General features: G+C 46.4%; 1 protein-coding gene across 2 annotated transcripts; it reads left to right on the top strand.

The window, feature by feature from the left end:
* The first annotated feature begins 713 nt into the window (after positions 1 to 713).
* On the top strand, positions 714 to 13,668 carry LOC311121327 (uncharacterized protein). 2 transcript variants are annotated; one of them, XM_084157948.1, is made up of 20 exons: positions 714 to 1,202; positions 2,580 to 5,853; positions 5,964 to 6,031; positions 6,213 to 6,325; positions 6,802 to 6,857; positions 7,103 to 7,179; positions 7,300 to 7,355; positions 7,541 to 7,624; positions 8,202 to 8,265; positions 8,448 to 8,599; positions 9,583 to 9,672; positions 9,967 to 10,094; positions 10,712 to 10,772; positions 10,912 to 11,083; positions 11,940 to 12,046; positions 12,164 to 12,329; positions 12,458 to 12,610; positions 12,722 to 12,925; positions 13,058 to 13,241; positions 13,370 to 13,668. In XM_084157948.1, exons 2-20 carry the CDS (start codon positions 3,170 to 3,172, stop codon positions 13,569 to 13,571), a joined length of 4,821 nt encoding a protein of 1,606 aa, XP_084014074.1. In that variant the 5' UTR covers positions 714 to 1,202; positions 2,580 to 3,169; the 3' UTR covers positions 13,572 to 13,668. The 2 variants fall into 2 exon arrangements, with proteins under 2 accessions (XP_084014074.1, XP_084014073.1); XM_084157947.1 differs by having other exon boundaries at positions 10,712 to 10,778.
* Positions 13,669 to 23,006: the final 9,338 nt, after the last annotated feature.

The raw sequence follows: 23,006 nt of genomic DNA, 5'->3' as shown, positions 1-23,006 counted from the left end.
TTGACCAAACTCGAATGGCATTCGAGAAAACTGCAAATTAAATATTTTCACTGTTCACTGATAAAATAGCTCTGAAATGCGACCATGCCCCCATCTACAGGGAGGGTAAAATTAAATAGAAACGTGCTGAAAGTTGAAGGCAATAATGGACTGCCAAGCGTGCCCAGACGGAGACGGCCCTTCAATGTGTTGCACCAAGCCACCGGCGAAACACATGGCGATCCTAAACGCATCGGGAAAACACTGGAATGCTCTTTACAAAACAGCGAAGTGAAAACGAAGGATGATTCTGTTTTGGGGAACACTGAATCCTCAGTCTTGAAATCCGAAAATCATAATTTCCCCCCATACTTGGGGACAGAAAAAGGGCACCTTGCGAGTCAGACAGCTGTGGAAAAAACAACTGCGGTGCCAGCTGACAGTGGGGAACAGAGGTCACCACCATTGACTGAATGTGAAGGTATGGCGCTGTCCAAGATAAATTATTTTAAATACAATGGGCAATTGAGCACTGGGAATCACTTTTGAGGTGAAAGTAGATGGGCCATATACTAGAAGCAAATATGTCCAGGCTAAAGTCGGGGGACCTCACACGATAAGTAAATCTGCAACTAGGCCGAATGGGGTGACAGCGGGGCACAATAAATAATTATGTTGCAGGCTGCAGTTCGCGGTGTGCTTTGGCAGAGGGGGCTCCAACAACAAACTGACTGATAGAACCAATACTTTTAACCAGTCAATTTCCCAGGGTAAAAATTATAGGCACGTTTCTTATTACATAAAGAGCGACCTATTGGTGAAGTCCAGCGTGAGAGCGAGCCGTGCAGCTGTCAAAACTCGAGATTTTGCTGCTGGCAAGCCGCCAGCGACATTGACCAAGACAACTAGAAAATCTGTGCAGAGAAGAACGCGATCAATAGAGCGCAAGAGGAACGTCTCTTGTTTAGAGCCAGACAAGGCAGTTGAAGAGCAGTCTCCTGCTCAGTCACGAAAAAGAACCAATGTTGCCGCAAATAACCGGGTGAGTGCTGCTTTGAAACTGCGAAAAGAGCAAGGGAGGGAAGGAAAGTTTGAAGTTGAAAACTTTCGATCTGCAACGTCAGCTACAAGTGCAGGTACAGAACGAAGAGTTGCAGAACCTATCGAAGTGGATTCTGGCAACGCCGTAAAAAGTGCATTCTCTCTACTTAATGGGATTTCAAGTAAGATTAATTTATTACAATTTTACCGTATTGAATGGAGCACTACATCGATAATGTGATCGACTGGTTTCATATGCAAGCTTGCCTGCCTCAACATGCTCGGTCTAGCTAGCTAGCCCACTAGCATTTAAGCTAGCTAGCTAGCTAGCTAGCTGGCTTGTTATCAGTACCGCACACTCTGGCGCTAACTCTACTTTCAGCAATGATTGAATGTCAATGTTGAGGCTAGCTGTTGCTTGTGGAATGTCTGTTACCTTGTCGACCCAACATTACATTATGAATGCAGTGCTCCACGCAGTCTGCATTTCTTGCTTGCCAGGAGACAGTTGATGACTAGCAGGCATTTCTTTCACATGCCATGGCTAACTGGCTAGATAGCGTTCAAGTTGCATGAATTTGTATTTCATGGAAGTAACACAGTAGCTAGACCATTAATGCATTGACAAGTCTCTCTAGGTGTAATTCAGCTTTGATCAACCCATGAAAAGTTATCTAGTTGTAACTTTTATAACGTTTGAGCCTGATTTCAATTGATTGTAACTGGCATGGTATGTTAGTTTTAGTAGTAGTACTAGCTTATGTGCAATGATGTTAGCTAGATTCCAATTAATCACAACGTGATTTATGGTAAAATGAGTTGAAGTCAATGTGTATAAACCCTCGATGACTGACAGGGGGCGCTGTATTGAAGCCACCGCGCAGCCATCTTTGCAACACTCTACAATGTCTACATTTTTGACACGTTTATTCTATTAGACACTTTAATGCATACTTTTAAATTATATTATGTGAGCTAAACATACAAATAAAACATACAAAAAAATATACAAACATTTTCCTTAAAGTAATTTTTTTAGATTACTAATGTTACTGTCCCCACTACAACAAAAATGCTTAAATACATGTAATTTTGGCCTTGAAACATTTAATTGAAATAATGTAGAATTCCATTCATTCCTATGGAGGACTACTCCTACTAAGGAGTGCCAATATAGCCAACCGGTGATGTCAAAGCCTCTCAATGGCCAATACATAGCAACAGCAATCCAGGGTTAATATATGTCATTGGTTGAAGTAGATGCATTATCAGACTACTTAGCCAATAGGTTGCAACTCAATAGTGGAAAGTGACTTCCTTGTCTCCTTTTCTCCCCTCGTCTCCTTCCCTTCATCTGCACTGATGTCAAAGAACTGGACAAGTGTAGGCCTTTTCCTGGTAGGCGTCCACCATATTATTGTCCCCTATTCTAAATATTCAAATGAGGTTAAATGAAGGAGAGGAGTCAAGGAGAGGATGCCAGTTGAAACTATTGAGATACACCCATAGTTAGCCTAAAAAAACATACATCAACTGACAGTGTTCATCTCCGCTTCCAGATATTGATAGGAGTCCCATTGTTACACGCCGTCGCCCCAAACCCCCCGTCAGCTCGCCATCCTGTCTGCAGCGGTCAGTCAGGAGAGTGGTCAAAACCTTGTGCTGCGCCCTGTGTGGCGACATTAAATACACGCCCCCTAAGAGAAGGAAGCTGCCCAGGGTTGAGCCAGTTGGAGTGACAGGCAGAGGCAGGGCCAGCGTCCTCAGCAGAGTAGTAGGGCTTGAGCAGCCTAAGGTCAGGGTTAAAACCAGGAAGAACTTCACCTCCACCATTAAGGCCCCCAAGAAGTTGGTGATCTGGATAGGGAGTTACCCCAAGGTCAAGCTCTGTGACGTAGCTCAAGTATGTGACATCTCGGTTGGGGACTTTTCCTGCCTGCTGCCTGCCCAGCTCCTGACTTCCAAAGTGGTGCATTGTTTCAAGCGGGACTATCGGAGAGAAGTTAGTCTGTTAGGGCCTAGTTGTCGCAGCAGAGGGAGCCATGGGAGTGAGAAGACTGGGGAGCGCCCTGGTAGAAAGAAGTCGCATCACTGTTCTCAGTGTGGGAAGAGTGGTCAGCTTCTGACGCCGACTGAAAATCACCACTGCATGCACACTGGGGAGCATGGATTGACTGAGTCCAATTGTTCTGCATCTCTCACCGCCTCGAAGGGCGGGACGTCCGAAGCCTCCACCAATGGTTTTGCTTGTCTTTTACTAGGTAAGCAGCAGGTGAGCAGGGGGTCGAGCGGGGTTGGAACGCGTGACGGAGGCATTCTTGAAGACTCGGGAACAGGAAGTGATGTCGTAGAAACAGGAAAGCCAGTCGCTAAGCGGATGAGGTTGGGAGATGTCCACGGAGACACAAAGGAGCAAAAACATTCTAGTCCAAACGAACCAGAACGGAATTCTGGAATAGCTACGGCTTCCCTCGGAGGCAGTAGGATGCCATGTGACGTCCCGCCGCATTTACACACGAGTGATGTCAGTCGTAGTCATAGCAACGCTACAGACGCTCCTGTGAGGTTACACCACTCGGTGACGCAAAATGGTGGCCGGAGGGGAGGGCCCGAGGGAGGTGACAAGTCACTGGCGCCCCCTGCCAACGGGCTGCTGTCTCCCTGGTCCGAGGAGAACGTAGTGGAAGGAGACTCAGACAGCGACACTGAGGACCAAGACCTGTTCTCCTGTCGTAGAGTGGTGGCCTACATGAAGAGGCTGCACCTGTCCTGTGCACGCACCTACCTCTCCTGGCCCTTCCCCAAACCTGATTCTGCACTGTCACTCTCTGTGACATCATCAGTCCTCGACGCTAATGGAACACGGACACCCCCCGCGGAGTCTGAGTCATCAGTTGTGGGCTGTGTTAATGGAGCCCTGGTGAACGGAAATGGAGACTCACTGGTGAGGGCTGAGAGAACCACAGTTCTTCCCTCTCACTGTACACTCTCTGAATACACTCCACAGACAAGCTACCAGGTCTCGGGTCATAGGAATGGGATGAAGGCAGATGGAAAAGAGGGAGAGGGAAACATGATGGAAGGAGAAGAGAAAGACGTGAGGAACGGAATAGGAGGAGAAGAGGAGGATGAGAGCGTGACATATTGTTTACGCTTTCCTGACACTTCGAGCAAGGCGTACCCATCCCTCCTTCCCCTGTGTAAGAAGAAGCCACAGTCCCAACTCAGAACTAGGGGTCTCCATTGCAACAAAGCTTTCACCTCCCCTCCACCCAAAACTTCCACCCTCCTCACCCTATCCAAAGACCAGACTGAGACTGATACAGCGCCTTCTGTTTCCTCCAGCCTTTCTCAAACTGACACAGACACCGTTTCTAGCCTCTCGCCACCTAAAACGGACTCTGTCTCAACCTTTTCTCCACCTAAAGTCAGTGGCGGCGGTAAGACGGACACCACCCACTTCTCCACCCCCTCACCTGACCCAGCCTCCACCCCCTCTCCTATAGGTCTCGGTAGTGACATGGACATAGACACAGCCTCCACCCCCTCTCCTATAGGCCTCGGTAGTGACATGGACATAGACACAGCCTCCACCCCCTCTCCTCTGCGTTTCACATCTGCATCCCGAAACATGGAGATGTCCCATACATCCTGCTCTCCTAATCCATCCTCCCTTCCCTCCTCCTCTCCTACTCCCTCCTCCCCTCCACCCTCCTCTCCTAGGAGGAAGCCTCAGCCTCACCTGTGTCCTATGTTCAATGAAACCTCCTCCCCGTCAGCTGTGAACAGTGAGACAGACTCATTTCACTCAGCAGAGTCGTCCCCTCTTCCACCAGACTTCTCCTGTCGTTCAGCTGTATCCTCCTTTCTCTCATCCAGCTCCTCTCTTCTTCTGCCTCAAGAAAAAAGAAAGGGAGAGGGAATGGAGGTGCAGAGAAGAGGAGAGGGGGATGAAATGGAAGGAGAGGCGGCTCAGAGTGGAGATGAAAGAGCGGATGAACTGGAGGTTTTGGTTTTGCCAGGCAGTGAGTCCTCCAGCCCTGAGAAGCAGGAGCAGCAGCGTTCAGAGCAGAAGAGCAGACAGGGGAGCTCGCCGCTCAGCAAGCCCAAAGAGGGAGGGGCTGAGTTGGCCATGATCAGTACCCTCGCCCATGGGCTGCCTGGGATTCCTGGAGGTCAAACCTCGGTGCTGTGCATAACACGCCTGATGCTGCAGACACCGAGCTACTCAGAAGAGGACTATGATAAGGATGATGACAGTGTAGATCAGAAAGAGAAGTTGTCGAGTGCAGTAGGTGTTCGAACACAGGCCCAGGCCTCCTCCACTGATGAAGATGAGGAGGATGATGGTAGAGATGAAGATGATGGGACATGTGGTGAAGAGGGGCAATCACAGTCTTCTGGAGATGGGAGACTAGAGCCTGTTGTTAAAACCCAACCCTGTACTGATGATGATGATGATGATGCCGACCATCATAATCAGTCCACCTCCTGTACTAAGGTCATGTCTGAGAACCAGGAAGCCGGCACTCCTTCCTCTTTCGGGTCACCCACTCAACACCAGGAAATAGAGGTCAGGGCAGGGTCAAAGGTCAAGCTGGCTAGCGACCCCAAAGCTGACCTCTTGGACGAGTTCACAGCCTACGAGCAGGACATCCTTGTTGTGGATGTTCTCCTGGATGACCCAGAGCTGTTTGGCAGCGTGCCCCAGGACAGTGACCCGAGGCCGGGGTCAACCAGGGGAGGAAGGGGCCCTAGAACCAGGACCACCATTGGGGCAGGGAGAGCCCTACCACTCAGGGGTGCAGGTCCCTCATGGGCCACTGAGAAAGGGTATGATCGTGTTAGGTTTGAATTTGGAAATAAGATTGGAAGTCCATTAGTTAGATACTTCTTATACAGGACTTTGTGAAAATGATCTCTCTCTCTGTTTTGTCTTATAGCTCCACCACTGGTACAGATGGGCCTCCTGGTTCTAAGACCGACCAGAGAATAATTATCCACATTAAAGGTTTGTGCCTCTAAAAGGGTCAATAGAAATGTGCTAACACACACACACACACACACACACACAATCACAATATAAACTGAAAACCTACTAGTGGGAAATTCTGATAATTCTGTTTTTGTCGGTCAATAATTACCTTTAATATGAGAGATTGTAAACCTATTTTTAATGTGTGTGGGTTTAGATGAGGAGAGTGCAGGACGATCTTGGAGACCTGTAGCCAGCCCCAACCCTAAGCCTGCCCTGGTCCACAGCAACAGCTGGCCCCCTACTCTACACGCATTACATCCAGACCAGGTCAGCTCATAGCATCAGAATCACTTTATTCGCCAAGTACATTTACAAATACCCAGAATTTGACTCCGTGAATAGGTGCTGCCAGCAATAGACGTTGTACAAACAGAATACAGACACATAGAATATACAATATAAATACAGTGACCCTCCTGTAGCTCAGTTGGTAGAGCATGGCGCTTGCAACGCCAGGGTTGTGGGTTCGATTCCCACGGGGGGCCAGTATGAAAAATGTATGCACTCACTAACTAAGTCGCTCTGGATAAGAGCGTCTGCTAAATGACTAAAATGTAAATGTAAACAAAACTCTGAAGTATAAACTGATTTACAGTACGGTGAGGATCTACAATTTACAGATATATCTATATATGCAAAGGGAGGGATGCTCATAGCATAAAGCACGATTGGGGTCAATTCAGGAAACAAACTGCTTTTGAATAAGTAAAATTGTGACGTTGCTGTATTGTGTGTTTGAGCAGGGTGGAACTGACTGCGACTACAACTACAGCCCTATGAAGGAAGAGATCTCTGAGAGGTACCTGACCGTTCCACTGACCACCACAACACACTACATCATGTAGGCCAACTCGAACATAAACACTACACCTCTACTGCTCTCTCTGCAACGCTAGTGTGCTGTTCATCAAGACTTCATTCCTTTCATGATATTGGTTTATGTATACCACTGCACTTCTATCAGTGAGATGATGATGGTTGTGGTGGTTGATGAGGGTAGTGGTGAAGGAGAATGATGATTATGGTGGTGATGGTGTGTTGCAGGGCCCAGGCCATCCAGACTCTGAACTCATTTAAGAGCACACTGCCTTATCTGATGACTGGGGACTCCTGGTGCAACGGTGAGGGGGAACACACACACACACGACATCCACAATACATAATGAAAACTTGTATCTGTACAGCTTTGATGGGAAGCCGTTGAGAAAGCAGAAAGAACTGACTCCTGTGTTGTTCCACAGCCCCATGTAAAGACCCAGCGGCACCAGACACCGGCCCTCAAAGACACTTTGACAGTGTAACTACCTCTCATAATAAAACTACTGCTCATATTTGTCTTTATACAAATATACTTTTATGAATTGTGAGTGTCGTAGTTATCAGTTTAAAAAAACTGCTTTGATGAATTATCTCCTCCATTCCCTCCCTCCCTCCTCCATTCCCTCCCTCCCTCCTCCATTCCCTCCCTCTCTCCTCCCTCAGTATTGCAAGTATTATTTCAGCATGTCGGACTGTTTCCATAAGACCTGTTGGTTCCTCCATGTGCCCAAGAAAGGGGACGAGAAGGTAGGCTGCTACTGCCTGGGTCCTGTTCATTAGGGCCCAGCGTAACAAAAACATTTAAAAATCTTTATCCAACAATCACTTGGGTCCTGTTCATTAGGGCCCAGCATAGCAAAAACATTTAAAAATCTTTATCCAACAATCACTTGGGTCCTGTTCATTAGGGCCCAGCGTAGCAAAAACATTTACAAATCTTTATCCAACAATCACTTGGGTCCTGTTCATTAGGGCCCAGCGTAGCAAAAACATTTACAAATCTTTATCCAACAATCACTTGGGTCCTGTTCATTAGGGCCCAGCGTAGCAAAAACATTAAAAAATCTTTATCCAACAATCACTTGGGTCCTGTTCATTAGGGCCCAGCATAGCAAAAACATTTTGCTATGGAAAAGAAATTGAGCTGTAGTCCAAATTGATAGCACTCTGCTGGTGTAAGAGCACCCTCTGCTTGAGCTTTGGTAGTCATGTTCATGCCAAGTGGAAGGATTAACAGATGTGATAGTGTACATTGGTTGGCTTGTGAATTCCTTCCATGTGAGTTTTATGTCTTGACTATTTCATGCGTTTTATTTTCTTCTAGTTCTGTGTGGAGACGGTGCTGAGGTTTGTCAGGTCTTCCAACCCTGTCTGTCTGCAGCGGGCAGGTTAGTGTGTGTGTATGTTTAATGAAATTGTAGTGCTGATTGCTCCTCAGACATCGATCTGTGTTGTTCATGAATCTACCTCTGTCTGATATCTTTCTCACCCTTCACTGTCCTGCTCTCAACCTGCTCTCTCTCTTGCGCTCTGTGTCTTGTCTCTCCTTTCCCCCCATCGCTCCCTTCAGTGTCAGTGTTTAGGTCGTACTACCAGTCCTGTCCTCCAGGTGTCTACCACACCCCTCTGGTCCTGAATTCTCTCCTGGCCGCTCTGCTCAAAGCTGGCTTTCTGTCTGACATCATCACAGTGCTGCACGTCAGCACCGCCCACAACCTACTGGTACGAACACACACAAACCACACACATGCTGCTGCTACTGTCTATTATCTATCCTGTTGCCTAGTCACTTTACCCCTACCTACATGTACATATTACCTCAACTACCAACACTGCTGCTACTCTGTTTATCTATATGTACATATTACCTCAACTACCAACACTGCTGCTACTCTGTTTATTATCTATCCTGATTGCCTTGTCACTTTTACCCCTACCTACATGTACATATTACCTCAACTACCAACACTGCTGCTACTCTGTTTATTATCTATCCTGATTGCCTTGTCACTTTTACCCCTACCTACATGTACATATTACCTCAACTACCTCGTATCCCTGCACATTGACTCGGTACTGGTACTCCTTGTATATAGCCTCCCATTATTGTTATTTTATTGTGTTACTATTTCCTTTTACATTTTTAGCACATTTTTCTTACTTTTTAACTCTGCATTGTTGGGAAAATGCTCGTAAGTAAGCATTTCGCGATAAAGTCTACACGTGTTGTATTCGGCGCATGTGACTAAATCAAATTAGATTTGATTGTATGTTGTGACAGGGATCATTATGTTGGGCCTCTCAAGTAGAGGTCTTCACGGCTCCAAAAAGTTGGACCCATTCCGAAATGGACCTGGGGATTTCCCACCCGGGCCCGATATGCATAAATAAATAAAAATTATAGAGAGACCCGTTCCGAACGGACCAATTACAAGTAGACCAGTTCCGTATAGACCTGGTGTAATCTACTGTGAAGCCAAACTGGAGATTTAAACGATTATGGAGTATCCTCCAATTCTGGTTTATCGACCACCACCACTAGACATCGTACAGTACTAGTTCACGGTGTGAACCAAACCAAGGTCCCCGTGCCGAACGATTCGGTACGAATACGTGTACCGTTACACCCCTAGTAGTCAGCAACGCAAACTTATATTATTTGACTATGTCCCACTCCTCTCTTTTGCCCTCTCTCCCCCATCTAGCCCAGTCCAGCGTTTCTCCTGGCTCTGTTTGACTATGTGAGGGAGAAAGACCAATCCGTTTTACCTGAGCTTATTCAACTCACCTCTAAGGTACTAAGGTGTGTCTGTCTGTCAGTGGAGGCTTGTGCGATAAGCTATAGGAGGAAAGGCTCATTGTAATGGCTGGAATATAATAAATGGAACGGTATCAAACATATAGAAACCATGTTTGACTTCGTTCCATTTATTCCATTCCATCCATTACAATGAGCCTTACCTCCTATAGCTCCCCCCACCAGCCTCCTCTGGTGTGTGTGCGCACTGAAGCTGACTTGTTCTTTGATGTCAGTTTTATTTGTATTATGTTTTGAGTATGACCTGCTGATCTAAATGGTGTGAGTTCAGATGGTAGATGCAGGCTTGGGGTTAAATGTGGACCAATGTGAGCGTGTCCTACACATGTTCCTTCAGTCGCCACAACACCACCCAACAGACTCACCTGGCAACTACACAACCAAACCTGGCAACCACAGGTGAGTCTATCTTAATCTTACACACACTTTACATACATCTTACACACACACCTTCGGGTCAGTCCTGTACCTGGCAACCCAAGCCCGTGCTGGGAGCTGTTTTGGGACTGGTTGAGCAACCCAGGGGTACGTTCAGTTCGATTCAAAATTTACTACGTTGCGTGGCGGTTTGTACTGAACAACACTTTTCCCCAAAACGGTGCGCACCATTCTTCAAAAGCCTTTGAGGCACGTTTGGTGGGGTGTGGCGAGGTGTCGCCTGATCAATATAAAGTAAGTAGCCTTCGGCTCCTAGGAGCAGATCTCCTGTTTCTGTAGCGTGAGACCGCTTGTTGTACAAGTACACCCCCCTGGAAAGGACGCTAGGCTGATCAAAATGGTTGTGGCCATCTTGAAATCGCAAAACTCATGCACCATACACAATCTCCCTCTGGGCCGCCATATAATCACACTGTTATTCAACTGGTCGTCCAGTACTGTTTCCGTTGATTTTTAACGTTGCACACCGTTTTTCTGTACTGAACACAGCACACTGTTTTTCTGTACTGAACACACCCCAGGTGTAATCTTGTCATTGGTGTTGGTTGATTGGCTGTTTGATGTGTCCATCGCTCCAGGTCGACGACCACTGAAGCGCCCACTCCTGAAGCGCTGAGTCTGGCCCACGGTCTCGTGGAGGTGGCAGTGAGATCTCTCCATTACTTTCTTTATTTTTCGGTCTCTCTCTGCTAGTTCTGTTGCTTGTTTTGATCTAAATGTAAAAATGTTGGCACATTTCTCTCACCTCTTCCTCCACTCTTTCCCTCCCTCCCTCTAGTTGTGTTCCCAGCAGGAGGACTGGGGGAGGTTGGGCGTAGTCTTCCGCTCCATATGCCACTCCCACAGAAGCCTTGTCGAATTACAGCACTTCAGCGGCTGCGTTGCCATAGCGCTGCTCGAGGGGGACAAAGACAGACTGGCCCTGCCCTTTGCCTCCTTCACTGAGACAGGTGAGACACTACAGAGACAGACACAGGTCTGTGAGCATTGATAATGTATGAATAAGAATGTATTAGTTTGTCTCCTGTTCCAGTGTACCAGGAGACCGAGGACTGGGATGATATTATACTGGTCAAAAATATAAACGCAACATGCAAAGTGTTGGTTTCATGAGCTGAAATAAAAGATCCCAGAAATGTTCCATACGCACAAAAAGCTTATTTCTCTCAAATGTTTTGCACAAATGTTTTTACATCCCTGTTAGTGAGCATTTCTCCTTTGCCAAGATAATCCATCCACCTGACAGGTGTGGCATATCAAGAAGCTGATTAAACAGCATGATCATTACACAGGTGCACCTTGTGCTGGGGACAATAAAAAGCCACTCTAAAATGTGCAGTTTGGTCACACAACACAATGCCACAGACTTCTCATGTTTTGAGGGAGCGTGCAATTGGCATGCTGACTGCAGGAATGTCCACCAGAGCTGTTGCCAGAGTATTGAATGTTCATTTCTCTACCATAAGCTGCCTCCAACGCCGTTTTAGAGAATTTGCAGTATGTCCAGCCGGTCTCACAACCGCAGACCACGAGGAACCACGCCAGCCCAGGACCTCCACATCCGGCTTCTTCACCTGCGGGATCGTCTGAGATAAGCCACCAGTGGGTGGGCCTTGCTCCCAAGTGGTTGGGCCTATGCCCACCAATGGCTGTGCCCATTCCCAGTCATATGAAATCCATAGATTAGGGCCTAATGAATTTATTTCAATTGACAGATTTTCCTTATATGAACTGTAACTCAGTAAAACTGTTGAAATTGTTGCGTTTTTATTTTTCTTCAGAAGTTAGTTTTCTCCTCTGTTCCAGTGTACCAGGAGACAGAGGACTGGGATGATGGTCTGATCAAGAGCTTCCTGGGGAGAATAGGAGTCTCTCTCATGTTCAGATACCACAAGACACAACAATGGGCCAAGGTAACTGTGTGTGTTTCTCTCACACTCTAGGTCAAAGGCTGGTGTAGCTGATGTGGTATGTAATATTGGTGTGGATGCGAGTCTGATCCAGGTGGGATGTTCTCTGTGTATGTGAAGGGCCGGAAGCTGGTGGAGGTGTTGTCCAGGTTAAAGGTAAACTACTCCACTCTGAAGGGACTGTTCGGTAATGAGGATGGAGCTTCTCGCTGTCGCCTGGTCACAATAGCTACAGAACTCTTCCTCAGGAGCGACAGTGTAGAGGGGGCACTCAACACTCTCCGAGGTAACGAACAAGCTCTTTCACATTCACACACTCCAAGGTAAACATTTAAAACACACAGAGGTAATCAAGTTTCAGGCGATTGAACAAGGTGTGTGTGATATTTCAGACCTCTGGTGTGTGTGTTGTAGATAACGAGTGGTTCCTGAGTTCGTGTGTGTGGCCGTGTTCGGTGGAGGACGTAGTGGAGAGGACAACAGTTCTGGTTCGACTAGCTGAGAAAACATCCCACAGAGACACACTGGAGGTCCTCACTAACCTGCCTGGTCTTAAGGAGCCTGCAGGTACACACACACCCCAACCGTCTCACCAACCTACCTGGCCCAAGAGAGGCACCAGTGAGTCGCACATTTATTTGACATCACCAACCGTGTGTGTGTGACCCTCTCTCCCAGACCTAGCAGACATCTCCATCTACGGCTGTCTGTTCAATGGTCACCTCAAGTCATGTGTGGAAAGACAGACTATGACTGTGGCCTCAGACACGCTGGACTTCATGTTGTCTAAGAGCCTGGCTGTGGACCCTCCTCTGCTGCACACTCTGCTGCACAAACTGGGCAAGCAGAACATCTGGCTACGGGCTAGAGCTCTCTTCAAACGTGAGTCTATTACTCACTAGATAACCATGCTTTGTTTTCTATAAAAAATAAGATTTATATATTTTTTTTAAATTAGAAAACACTAGTTTGAAAGCGACAAGTGTGTGTTGTAAGTGTGTGTTTGTGTTTCAGAGGCCCTGTGTCTAGGCTACTACCCTGGAGTGAAGTCCGTGCCAGGCTCTCTAGCCCTGACCGTTCCCTGTTCCCTGGGGGAGATGGAGTTAGCTCTGGCCTTTGAGATGGTCCTCACCCTTAACGCTACAACCATCCTCAACACAACAGACACACCACAGTCCATCATCATCACACTCAAGAGGTGAGCAGATGTGTGTTTGTGTGCCCGCATGCGTTTTCCTTTAGGACTGGAGACTGAAAGTGAGTGTCTAGGACTGGCAGTTACCTAAACATACTAATGGGTCTCTCTCCCCCGCTCTACCTCTACAGAACAGGAGACCGTGAGAGTGAGTACTTGGCGGCAGGCAGTCGCCTCCTCTCTGCAGCGATCGTCCCCAACCCTAAACTGACCGTCCACTACAAAGCGGTCAACTCTTGTCAGGAACAGCTGTTCACGGTCGACACACACACCGCACGCCGCTGGCTCCGACACAACTACACCTGGGCCAATGAGGTCTGGACACAGTCCTAGGAATAAAAGCGTTCCAGGAATGTTGACTGACGTTCCCATCCCGGGAATACCGACCAATGTTCCAATCCCGGCGAATATTGAGATTTTTGAATCTCCTCTTTCTGGGAATACCAGGAAGCTTTGGAACAGGAAGAAGTTGTACTCTACACTTCCTTGGGTGGGTGGGTGGGTGTGTGTGTGTGACACTCTCTTCAAACTTTAGCCTACAGCATCTAGACTTTACAGGCTACTCTGATCAAGGGATTCATGTCAAGAAAAGACTATCAGAACTGCATATAATCGTTTGTGTTTTGTACCAAACTTAATTGTATGTTGAGTTTTTCATTGTAAGTCGTTTTAATTTAAAGGAAGTGTTGAATGGAGGAGAGAAGACGAACTTTCCGAGTTTGTTTGGCTTTGACTAGATTTAGTTTGAAAAATGTGGTTCATTTGAAAGAGTTCTCTAATTTTAGCTTGATTGTCTTTAAGCACTTTTGTTGCACATTTCTGAGGCACTTGAACGTTTGAAGCTAGATTTTACTGTTTTGTAAGAAAGAGGGAAAAAAGATTTAAAAGAATGTCGTTATCGAACTGGGTACCATTCATACTTGACTACAAGGTTTGTTTCAGGCATTGTTTCTAGGCATATTTTAAATGCCTAAAATGTGTATTTTGTGTCAGTCAGCTCTTTCAGTAACGCTACATTTAATGGAATAAGTCCACAACAGTACTGTATTATTGTAAAGAAAGAAAGCATGTCCACAACTGATATGCTCTCACTGTGATTTTGAGACAGACATTGTGATCCCAGATAACATAATGGTCCTAGCTGGATCTAAACATTGTCTGTGTTTTCAATAAAATGTATGTGGGATCACGTCAGTGTTTACGACTTTCCTGATTTCTTTATATTCCTATTTGTTTCCTTTTACAGTACTTTATCATTCTATTCTTCTCATTAATGCTTCAAAGTGATTGTCGAGAACCCGGTTCTCCATTCTAAGTCTATTGCCGGTTCTAGCGATGAACAGCATTTCAGCGTAGTCTACTACTGTAGGTATGTTTGGTTGTTTAAAATGCATTGTTTTTCCTGGAACAACAGTCTAAAAGTTTCTATTTAGTCTTTTGTATTTCTTTAAAGTGAAAAATAAACTATTACTGACTGACTTCTGTTTTTGTGTATGTATTATAAATAATGTGTTGTGTGGCTCTTGCCTGGCTACCATCCATATTGCTCTGGCCAAACTGATGTTTCTTCTCCACCATGAGTCTGGATTTGCCTCCCTCCCCTACAATTTCTAGAATGCGAACAAATTCTGAGCATTGTGATTGGTCCCAGAAACTGATGGGTTGGGCCAGAGCCAGCCTGCATTTTGACTTTATCAACTTTGATACTCTGATTTGTTAGAGATGATCCAATCGCTGAATAATTTGTTTTTTAGGATGGCAGATTCAAACAATGTATGTAGCAATCTTTAATAGAGCAGCAGAATTAAGTTCAGGGTGAGTTGTCAGGCAAGATGTGGCTCAGCTGGTAAGGGAAAGGAGCTAGCAATGCCAAAGTCGTGGGTTCAACCCTCGCAGGGATCACTTATGTATGTGCTCTGACTGCTCCTGGCTACAATCACACCTTACAAACCGGACCCGCTACATCTCCCTCAGTGGCTACACCTCAGACTCCGCTGCAGTTATACAGGGTATCCGCGAGGGCTCTGTGCTGGGTCCCTTACTCATCTACAGTGCCTTGCAAAATTATTCATCCCCCTTGGGGTTTTTCCTATTTTGTTGCATTACAACCTGTAATTTAAATGGATTTTTATTTGGATTACATGTAATGGACATACACAAATTAGTCCAAATTGGTGAAGTGAAATGAAAAAATTACTTATTTAAACAAATTCAAAAAAATAAATAACAGAAAAGTGGTGCATGCATATATATTCACCCCTTTTGCTATGAAGCCCTAAATAAATAAAGTCCACCTGTGTGCAATCTAAGTGTCACATGATCTCAGTATGTATACACCTGTTCTGAAAGGCCCCAGAGTCTGCAACACCACTAAGCAAGCAGCACCATGAAGACCAAGGCGCTCTCCAAACAGGTCAGGGACAACGTTGTGGAGAAGTACAGATCAGGGTTGGGTTATAAAAAAATATCCGAAACTTTGAACATCCCACAGAGCACCATTAAATCCATTATTAAAAAATGGAAAGAATATGGCACCACAACAAACCTGCCAAGAGAGGGCCGCCAACCAAAACTCACGGACCAGGCAAGGAGGGCATTAATCAGAGCCAACAAAGAGACCAAAGATAACCCTGAAGGAGCTGCAAAGCTCCACAGCGGAGATTGGAGTATCTGTCCATAGGACCACTTTAAGCCGTTCACTCCACAGAGCTGGGCTTTACGGAAGAGTGGCCAGCAAAAAGACATTGCTTAAAGAAAAAAATAAGCAACCACGTCTGGTGTTCACCAAAAGGCATGTGGGAGACTCCCCAAACATATGGAAGAAGGTACTCTGGTCAGAGATTTTTGACCATCAAGGAAAACGCTATGTCTGGCGCAAACCCAGAGAACACCATCCCCACAGTGAAGCATAGTGGTGGCAGCATCATGCTGTGGGTTGTTTTTCATCGGCAGGGACTGGGAAACTGGTCAGAATTGAAGGAGTGATGGATGGCGCTAAATAAAGGGAAATTCTTGAGGGAAACCTGTTTCAGTCTTCCAGAGATTTGAGACTGGGACGGAGGTTCACCTTCCAGCAGGACAATGACCCTAAGCATACTGCTAAAGCAACACTAGAGTGGTTTAAGGGGAAACATTTAAATGTCTTGGAATGGCCTAGTCAATGCCCAGACCTACATAAGTGCCCCAAACGGCACGGGTCATATGATCAATGGAAGTTTTCATATGGCAAATGGACGGTCCCTTACTAGACATCCGCGGGTGTGCTAAAAATAGGGCGACGGCCTCGGGTCACGAAATAAAGTTTCCAGGATACTCCGTTTCCGAGATATAGATGTTTCTTTTTTTGTGGTTATTTTTGCAGTACCGGACAATTCCACAGTGTAGCGATCCGCAGCATATTGCAAATGGAGATTTCATCAGCCAAATGGACATGGCCGTTTCTCGTAAACGGAACAGACTTCAAAGACGAAACTCGGTGAGCAGAGGGGCGGCCAGATGTATTTTTAGCCTGAAAACAAGATGGCGTCGAGGTTACAACGCTCTTTGAGTTAATGCACATTTTCTGGGTTAAAGGTCGAAAATGGTAATACAGCGCTAATTTGACCGCTGCACGTGAAAAAAATGGAACCAGCAATTTAACTATCGTGGTTTATGAGAAATCGTACAACGTCATCTTCGTGATTATAAAAAACTTATGTTTTTTGTAGAAAAAAGTTATAGGTCCAGTTGAGGCGTGTTAAGGCGGATCTGTTAAGGCAGGTTTTGGAGCTCTATGTGATCTGTGATTTTATGTGATTTTCTGTATAAAATGTGTCCATCTTCAACTAGTTAGGTGCAGTTTAATATTGCAAATGTACAGCAAATGGACAGTGTCCATTTTCCATTACATATACAGTGGGGAGAACAAGTATTTGATACACTGCCGATTTTGCAGGTTTTCCTACTTACAAAGCATGTAGAGGTCTGTAATTGTTATCATAGGTACACTTCAACTATGAGAGACGGAATCTAAAACAAAAATCCAGAAAATCACATTGTATGATTTTTAAGTAATTAATTTGCATTTTATTGCATGACATAAGTATTTGATCACCTACCAACCAGTAAGAATTCCGGCTCTCACAGACCTGTTAGTTTTTCTTTAAGAAGCCCTCCTGTTCTCCACTCATTACCTGTATTAACTGCACCTGTTTGAACTTGTTACCTGTATAAAAGACACCTGTCCACACACTCAATCAAACAGACTCCAACCTCTCCACAATGGCCAAGACCAGAGAGCTGTGTAAGGACATCAGGGATAAAATTGTAGACCTGCACAAGGCTGGGATGGGCCGGCTACAGGACAATAGGCAAGCAGCTTGGTGAGAAGGCAACAACTGTTGGCGCAATTATTAGAAAATGGAAGAAGTTCAAGATGACGGTCAATCACCCTCGGTCTGGGGCTCCATGCAAGATCTCACCTCGTGGGGCATCAATGATCATGAGGAAGGTGAGGGATCAGCCCAGAACTACACGGCAGGACCTGGTCAATGACCTGAAGAGAGCTGGGACCACAGTCTCAAAGAAAACCATTAGTAACACACTACGCCGTCATGGATTAAAATCCTGCAGCGCACACAAGGTCCCCCTGCTCAAGCCAGCGCATGTCCAGGCCCGTCTGAAGTTTGCCAATGACCATCTGGATGATCCAGAGGAGGAATGGGAGAAGGTCATGTGGTCTGATGAGACAAAAATAGAGCTTTTTGGTCTAAACTCCACTCGCCGTGTTTGGAGGAAGAAGAAGGATGAGTACAACCCCAAGAACACCATCCCAACCGTGAAGCATGGAGGTGGAAACATCATTCTTTGGGGATACTTTTCTGCAAAGGGGACAGGACGACTGCACCGTATTGAGGGGAGGATGGATGGGGCCATGTATCGCGAGATCTTGGCCAACAACCTCCTTCCCTCAGTAAGAGCATTGAAGATGGGTCGTGGCTGGGTCTTCCAGAATGACAACGACCCAAAACACACAGCCAGGGCAACTAAGGAGTGGCTCCGTAAGAAGCATCTCAAGGTCCTGGAGTGGCCTAGCCAGTCTCCAGACCTGAACCCAATAGAAAATCTTTGGAGGGAGCTGAAAGTCCGTATTGCCCAGCGACAGCCCCGAAACCTGAAGGATCTGGAGAAGGTCTGTATGGAGGAGTGGGCCAAAATCCCTGCTGCAATGTATATAATAATAATAATAATATGCCATTTAGCAGACGCTTTTATCCAAAGCGACTTACAGTCATGTGTGCATACATTTTTACATATGGGTGGTCCCGGGGATCGAACCCACTATCCTGGCGTTACAAGCGCCATGCTCTACCAATTGAGCTACAGAGGACCACAATGTGTGCACACCTGGTCAAGACCTACAGGAAACGTATGATCTCTGTTATTGCAAACAAAGGTTTCTGTACCAAATATTAAGTTCTGCTTTTCTGATGTATCAAATACTTATGTCATGCAATAAAATGCAAATGAATTACTTAAAAATCATACAATGTGATTTTCTGGATTTTTGTTTTAGATTCCGTCTCTCACAGTTGAAGTGTACCTATGATAAAAATTACAGACCTCTACATGCTTTGTAAGTAGGAAAACCTGCAAAATCAGCAGTGTATCAAATACTTGTTCTCCCCACTGTATTGCCAGTGCCAATATTTAATATTGCAATTGGACAGACTCACACAAGTACTCTTTTGAGACCCAAAGAACCACCCCAGAAGCCCAGGACACAGAGAAAGCACCCATAGATACATGCTCTAGCCTGACAAGTGCTCACACTACCCATCAGACCGAGAAAAACTCACACACACAGCCAAGCTGGAGTGATACAGTGTGGGGCTTACAGACGCACAGAGCCTGCAATAGTTACCTGAATTCGAACCATCAAAGAACCGTCAGACCTAGAGCTCTGAAACTTTAAAAAACTGTTCTAGAGCTTAAGTCGGTCCTGCACAGTGAGCTATGTGGCTCTAGAAGGTTCTCCAGCCGAGAAACAGCATTGTCCATTTGCAATATCTTCAATTCATTTTTATGATCACGAAAATGACGACATTTAGAAAAGTCCCAGAATCACAAGACTAGGTGCATTGAAACCGCCCCGGCCCATCGAAACAGACCCTATACGTTTCTGGCCGATAGCTCGTTCAGGGACCCCATCTGATTAAACAGGGAGTTACCATCACCAAATTGTCAGGCTAAAATCATCACTGAAAGGCAAATGGATGGCATCACTGTAGTCTCTAGGCCGTTCCGAGTTCAACGAGGTGCCCCACTTGACCGTAGCTCACTCGATCTGACCGCAGCGACTGTGCAAATAAGTAGGCCCGGAATTGATGCCTGACTAGTAGTGATTTCAACATGATTTGACATATTGCGGCCTCTGGGTCTCACAGAGACACGCCGTTTTCGACTATCTCATCGGTGGGAGGTTGGGGTGGACAAGCCACAGAGTTATTCTAGCTGCGTGCAGCGGTTCATTCAGTTTCACCCATCCGAGTTGTTCCCTTAGGATAACATGGGTTTACAGGTTATGCTCTAACTCTGCTCTTGTTAATTCAATTTGCAAAATTCCTTTTGCCACATGTTCAGGGTCACCTGTAGCTCTACAGATATCAATATTAATAGAGTACATGGTCCCCTTCATATCCTAAAACGGAAGTATGAACTTTACCATTAACAAATGAACCGGGTGAAATAAAAAAACGGACAGGCTGAAATCAACACTGAGAGGCAAATGAATGGCATCACTGTAGTCTCTAGGCCGCTCCAAGTTCAATGATGTGCCCCACTTGACCGTAGCTCGCTTTGGCTGACCGCAGGGACTGTGCAAATAAGGGGACCAGAGTTATTCCTGAGTAGTAGTGATTTCAACATGATTTTGACATATTTCGGCCTCTGGGTCACACAGGGACATGCCGTTTTCGACTATGTCATCGGGGGAGGTGGACAAGCCACAGAGTTATTCTAGCTTCGTGTGGCGGTTCATTCAGTTTGACCCATCCGAGTTGTTCCCTTAGGATAACATGGGTTTACAGGTTATGCTCTAACTCTGTTTCTGTTTATGCAATTTGCAAAATTCACTTTGCCATGTGTGTTCAGGGTCACCTGTAGCTCTACAGTTATCAATATTATTAGAGTAGATGGTCCCCTTCATATCCTAAAATGGAAGTGTGAACTTTACCATCAACCAATGAACATGCTGAAATCAACAAACAGGCAGGCTGAAATCAACACTGAGAGGAAAATGAATGGCATCATTGTAGTCTCTAGGCCGCACCGAGTTCAACAAGGTGCCCCACTTGACCATACTCGCTCGGGATGACCGCAGTGACTGTGCAAATAAATAGGCCCGGAATGAAGCCTGACCTAAATTTGAGGTGCTTTTGGGTGAGAGCATTAGAACCGTTGAGGCTAGAAACAAAATTCAACCACAGGAACGCTCCTAAGGTCCTCCCGATCTGTGCAAGCCTACCCTTGACCATGTGAAATTAACCCTTAACAGTGAAAACAGGGTGCATTTATTCAAACTCATTTTCCATAGAAATACATTGCCTGCTGCCCTAACTTCAACTTGACACCTATGTGGGTTTTGATTGCCATATCAAACTGTCTTCTATGACAACCCATCACGCCACTATAAGGATTACCTGTGTTGATTTTAAGCTTCCTGGAGCAACCAGAAGTGGTAAGATTGACCCTAAACCTGGTTTTGATTTCACTCCCTGCAGTTAGTGAAAAACACTGCATTCAATCCTCTGTAAATAATTCAGTTCTTCACGTATAGACCTGAAACTTAGGATTCTGTAAAAGCGTGTCCCAATGAGGATATGTGTTTACCTTCAGCTTCTTGTGACAACCGGAAGTGCCTTAAATTGGGGTCATAGGTGCTGTTTCGAAGGGTTAAAAAAGTCACATCCTTCCAAAATGTCATATGTGTGATTAGGCAACCCTCGTGAACCGGTAAATTGCAGAAAACCGGGTTTTTATCCGGGGTTTTTTGAGAGCACAGCTTACTCCATGGAACTACAGACCTCCAGGCCTCTAGGCCTACACTCCCTGCCCGGTCAACAGCCCTAGCCCTGGGCCAGAGAGTAAACCTTACTCCCTGGAACTACAGACCTCCAGGCCTCTAGGTCTGCACTCCCTGCCCAGTCACCAAAGCTGCAGGGGTGCCCAAGGGCAACATTACTCTCATTTGAAAAGCGTTGAGAGGCTAGGTGGATCTTCTGTGGAGAAGTTCTTCCCAGCATTTCAACCTCCCTCCTCCCTGACCCAACAGCATAATGCAAGGAGAATGGAATGTTATATAGGAATATTCATTTGGAAGACAATTGCCCACACAATGTGTTGAAATTAATGTATTTCCAGATTATGGTTGGGGGGCATATAAAGAGCAACATATGTGAAGATCAGCAGGCTCTGACGTTTTTTGGGCTAAAATATTGACATCCAGAAAGGTCTCAGGACAAGGCCCAAAATGAAGCCTGGCCTAAATTTGAGGTGCTTTTGGGTGAGAGCATTAGAACAGTTGCGGCTAGAAACACAATTCAACCACAGGAACGCTCCTAAGGTCCTCCTGGCTCCTAAAGCCATCCCCCCCCTTGTACTCCTGGTAACCCTTCCGGTCACCCTGTGCATGGCTGGACTAAGTGCAATGAGTGAAAAGGGGGCACTTAGTCGTTTTTTGGACCATTTTTCAAAATTTTCAGAAAATGTTAAAAAATACTTCTCGAGTGGTTAGAGGTCCCAAATGTGGACTGGTACCCTCTCTCGTGATGGACTAATGTTACAGTTACGACTGTCGTTTTTCATTGGGTCACCAGGTGCCTGCAGTCAAAACTGTCCTAAAATGACCGGTGGCACCCCCTTGTGGCCGAACCCAGGTGGGGGGGGTGTGGCCCACCTCGGGGGTCTCCCCCAACCTGGCCATGGACCCCCAGCCCACCCCCGTGGGCCCCTGGAGCCATCCCCCTGTGTACCCCTGGTAACCCGTCCGGTCACCAGGTGCACTCCTGGTACCCTGTCCGGTCACCAGGTGCCTGTAGATAAAATCATATTTAAATGACCAGTGGCGCCTCCTTGTGGCCAACACCGGTTGGGGTGAGTGTGGCATCACTCAGGGGTCTCCCCCAACCCGGCCATGGACCCCTAGCCCACCCAGGTGGGGCCCTGGAGCCATCCCCCCCTTGTACTCCTGGTAACCCGTCCGGTCACCCTGTGCACGGGTGCAATGAGAGAAAAGGGCGCACTTAGTCGTTTTTTGGACAATTTTTCAGGTTTTTCAAAAAATGTTTTAGAATACTTCCCGAGGGGTTAAAGGTCCCAAATTTGGACTGGTATCCTCTCTCGTGATTGGCTACAGTTACCCATGGGCGACAAGTGGGACTCTGTCGTTTTTCATTAGGTCACCAGGTGCCTGCAGTCAAAACTGTCCTAAAATGACCGGTGGCGCCCCCTTGTGGCCGAACCCGGGTGGGGGGGTGTGTGGCCCCCCTCGGGGGTCTCCCCCAACCTGGCCATGGACCCCCAGCCCACCCCCGTGGGCCCCTGGAGCCATCCCCCTGTGTACCCCTGGTAACCCGTCCGGACACCAGGTGCACTCCTGGTAACCCGTCCGGTCACCAGGTGCCTGTAGATAAAATCATATTAAAATGACCAGTGGCGCCCCCTTGTGGCCAACACCGGTTGGGGGGAGTGTGGCATCCCTCGGGGGTCTCCCCCAACCCGGCCATGGTC

Source organism: Coregonus lavaretus (assembly GCF_964263955.1).
Source record: "Coregonus lavaretus genome assembly, chromosome: 3".
In the NCBI taxonomy this organism is placed as follows: Eukaryota; Metazoa; Chordata; class Actinopteri; order Salmoniformes; family Salmonidae; genus Coregonus; species Coregonus lavaretus.
The sequence above is the reverse complement of the archived record's forward strand: the minus strand, read 5'-3'. Positions and strand labels throughout refer to the sequence as shown.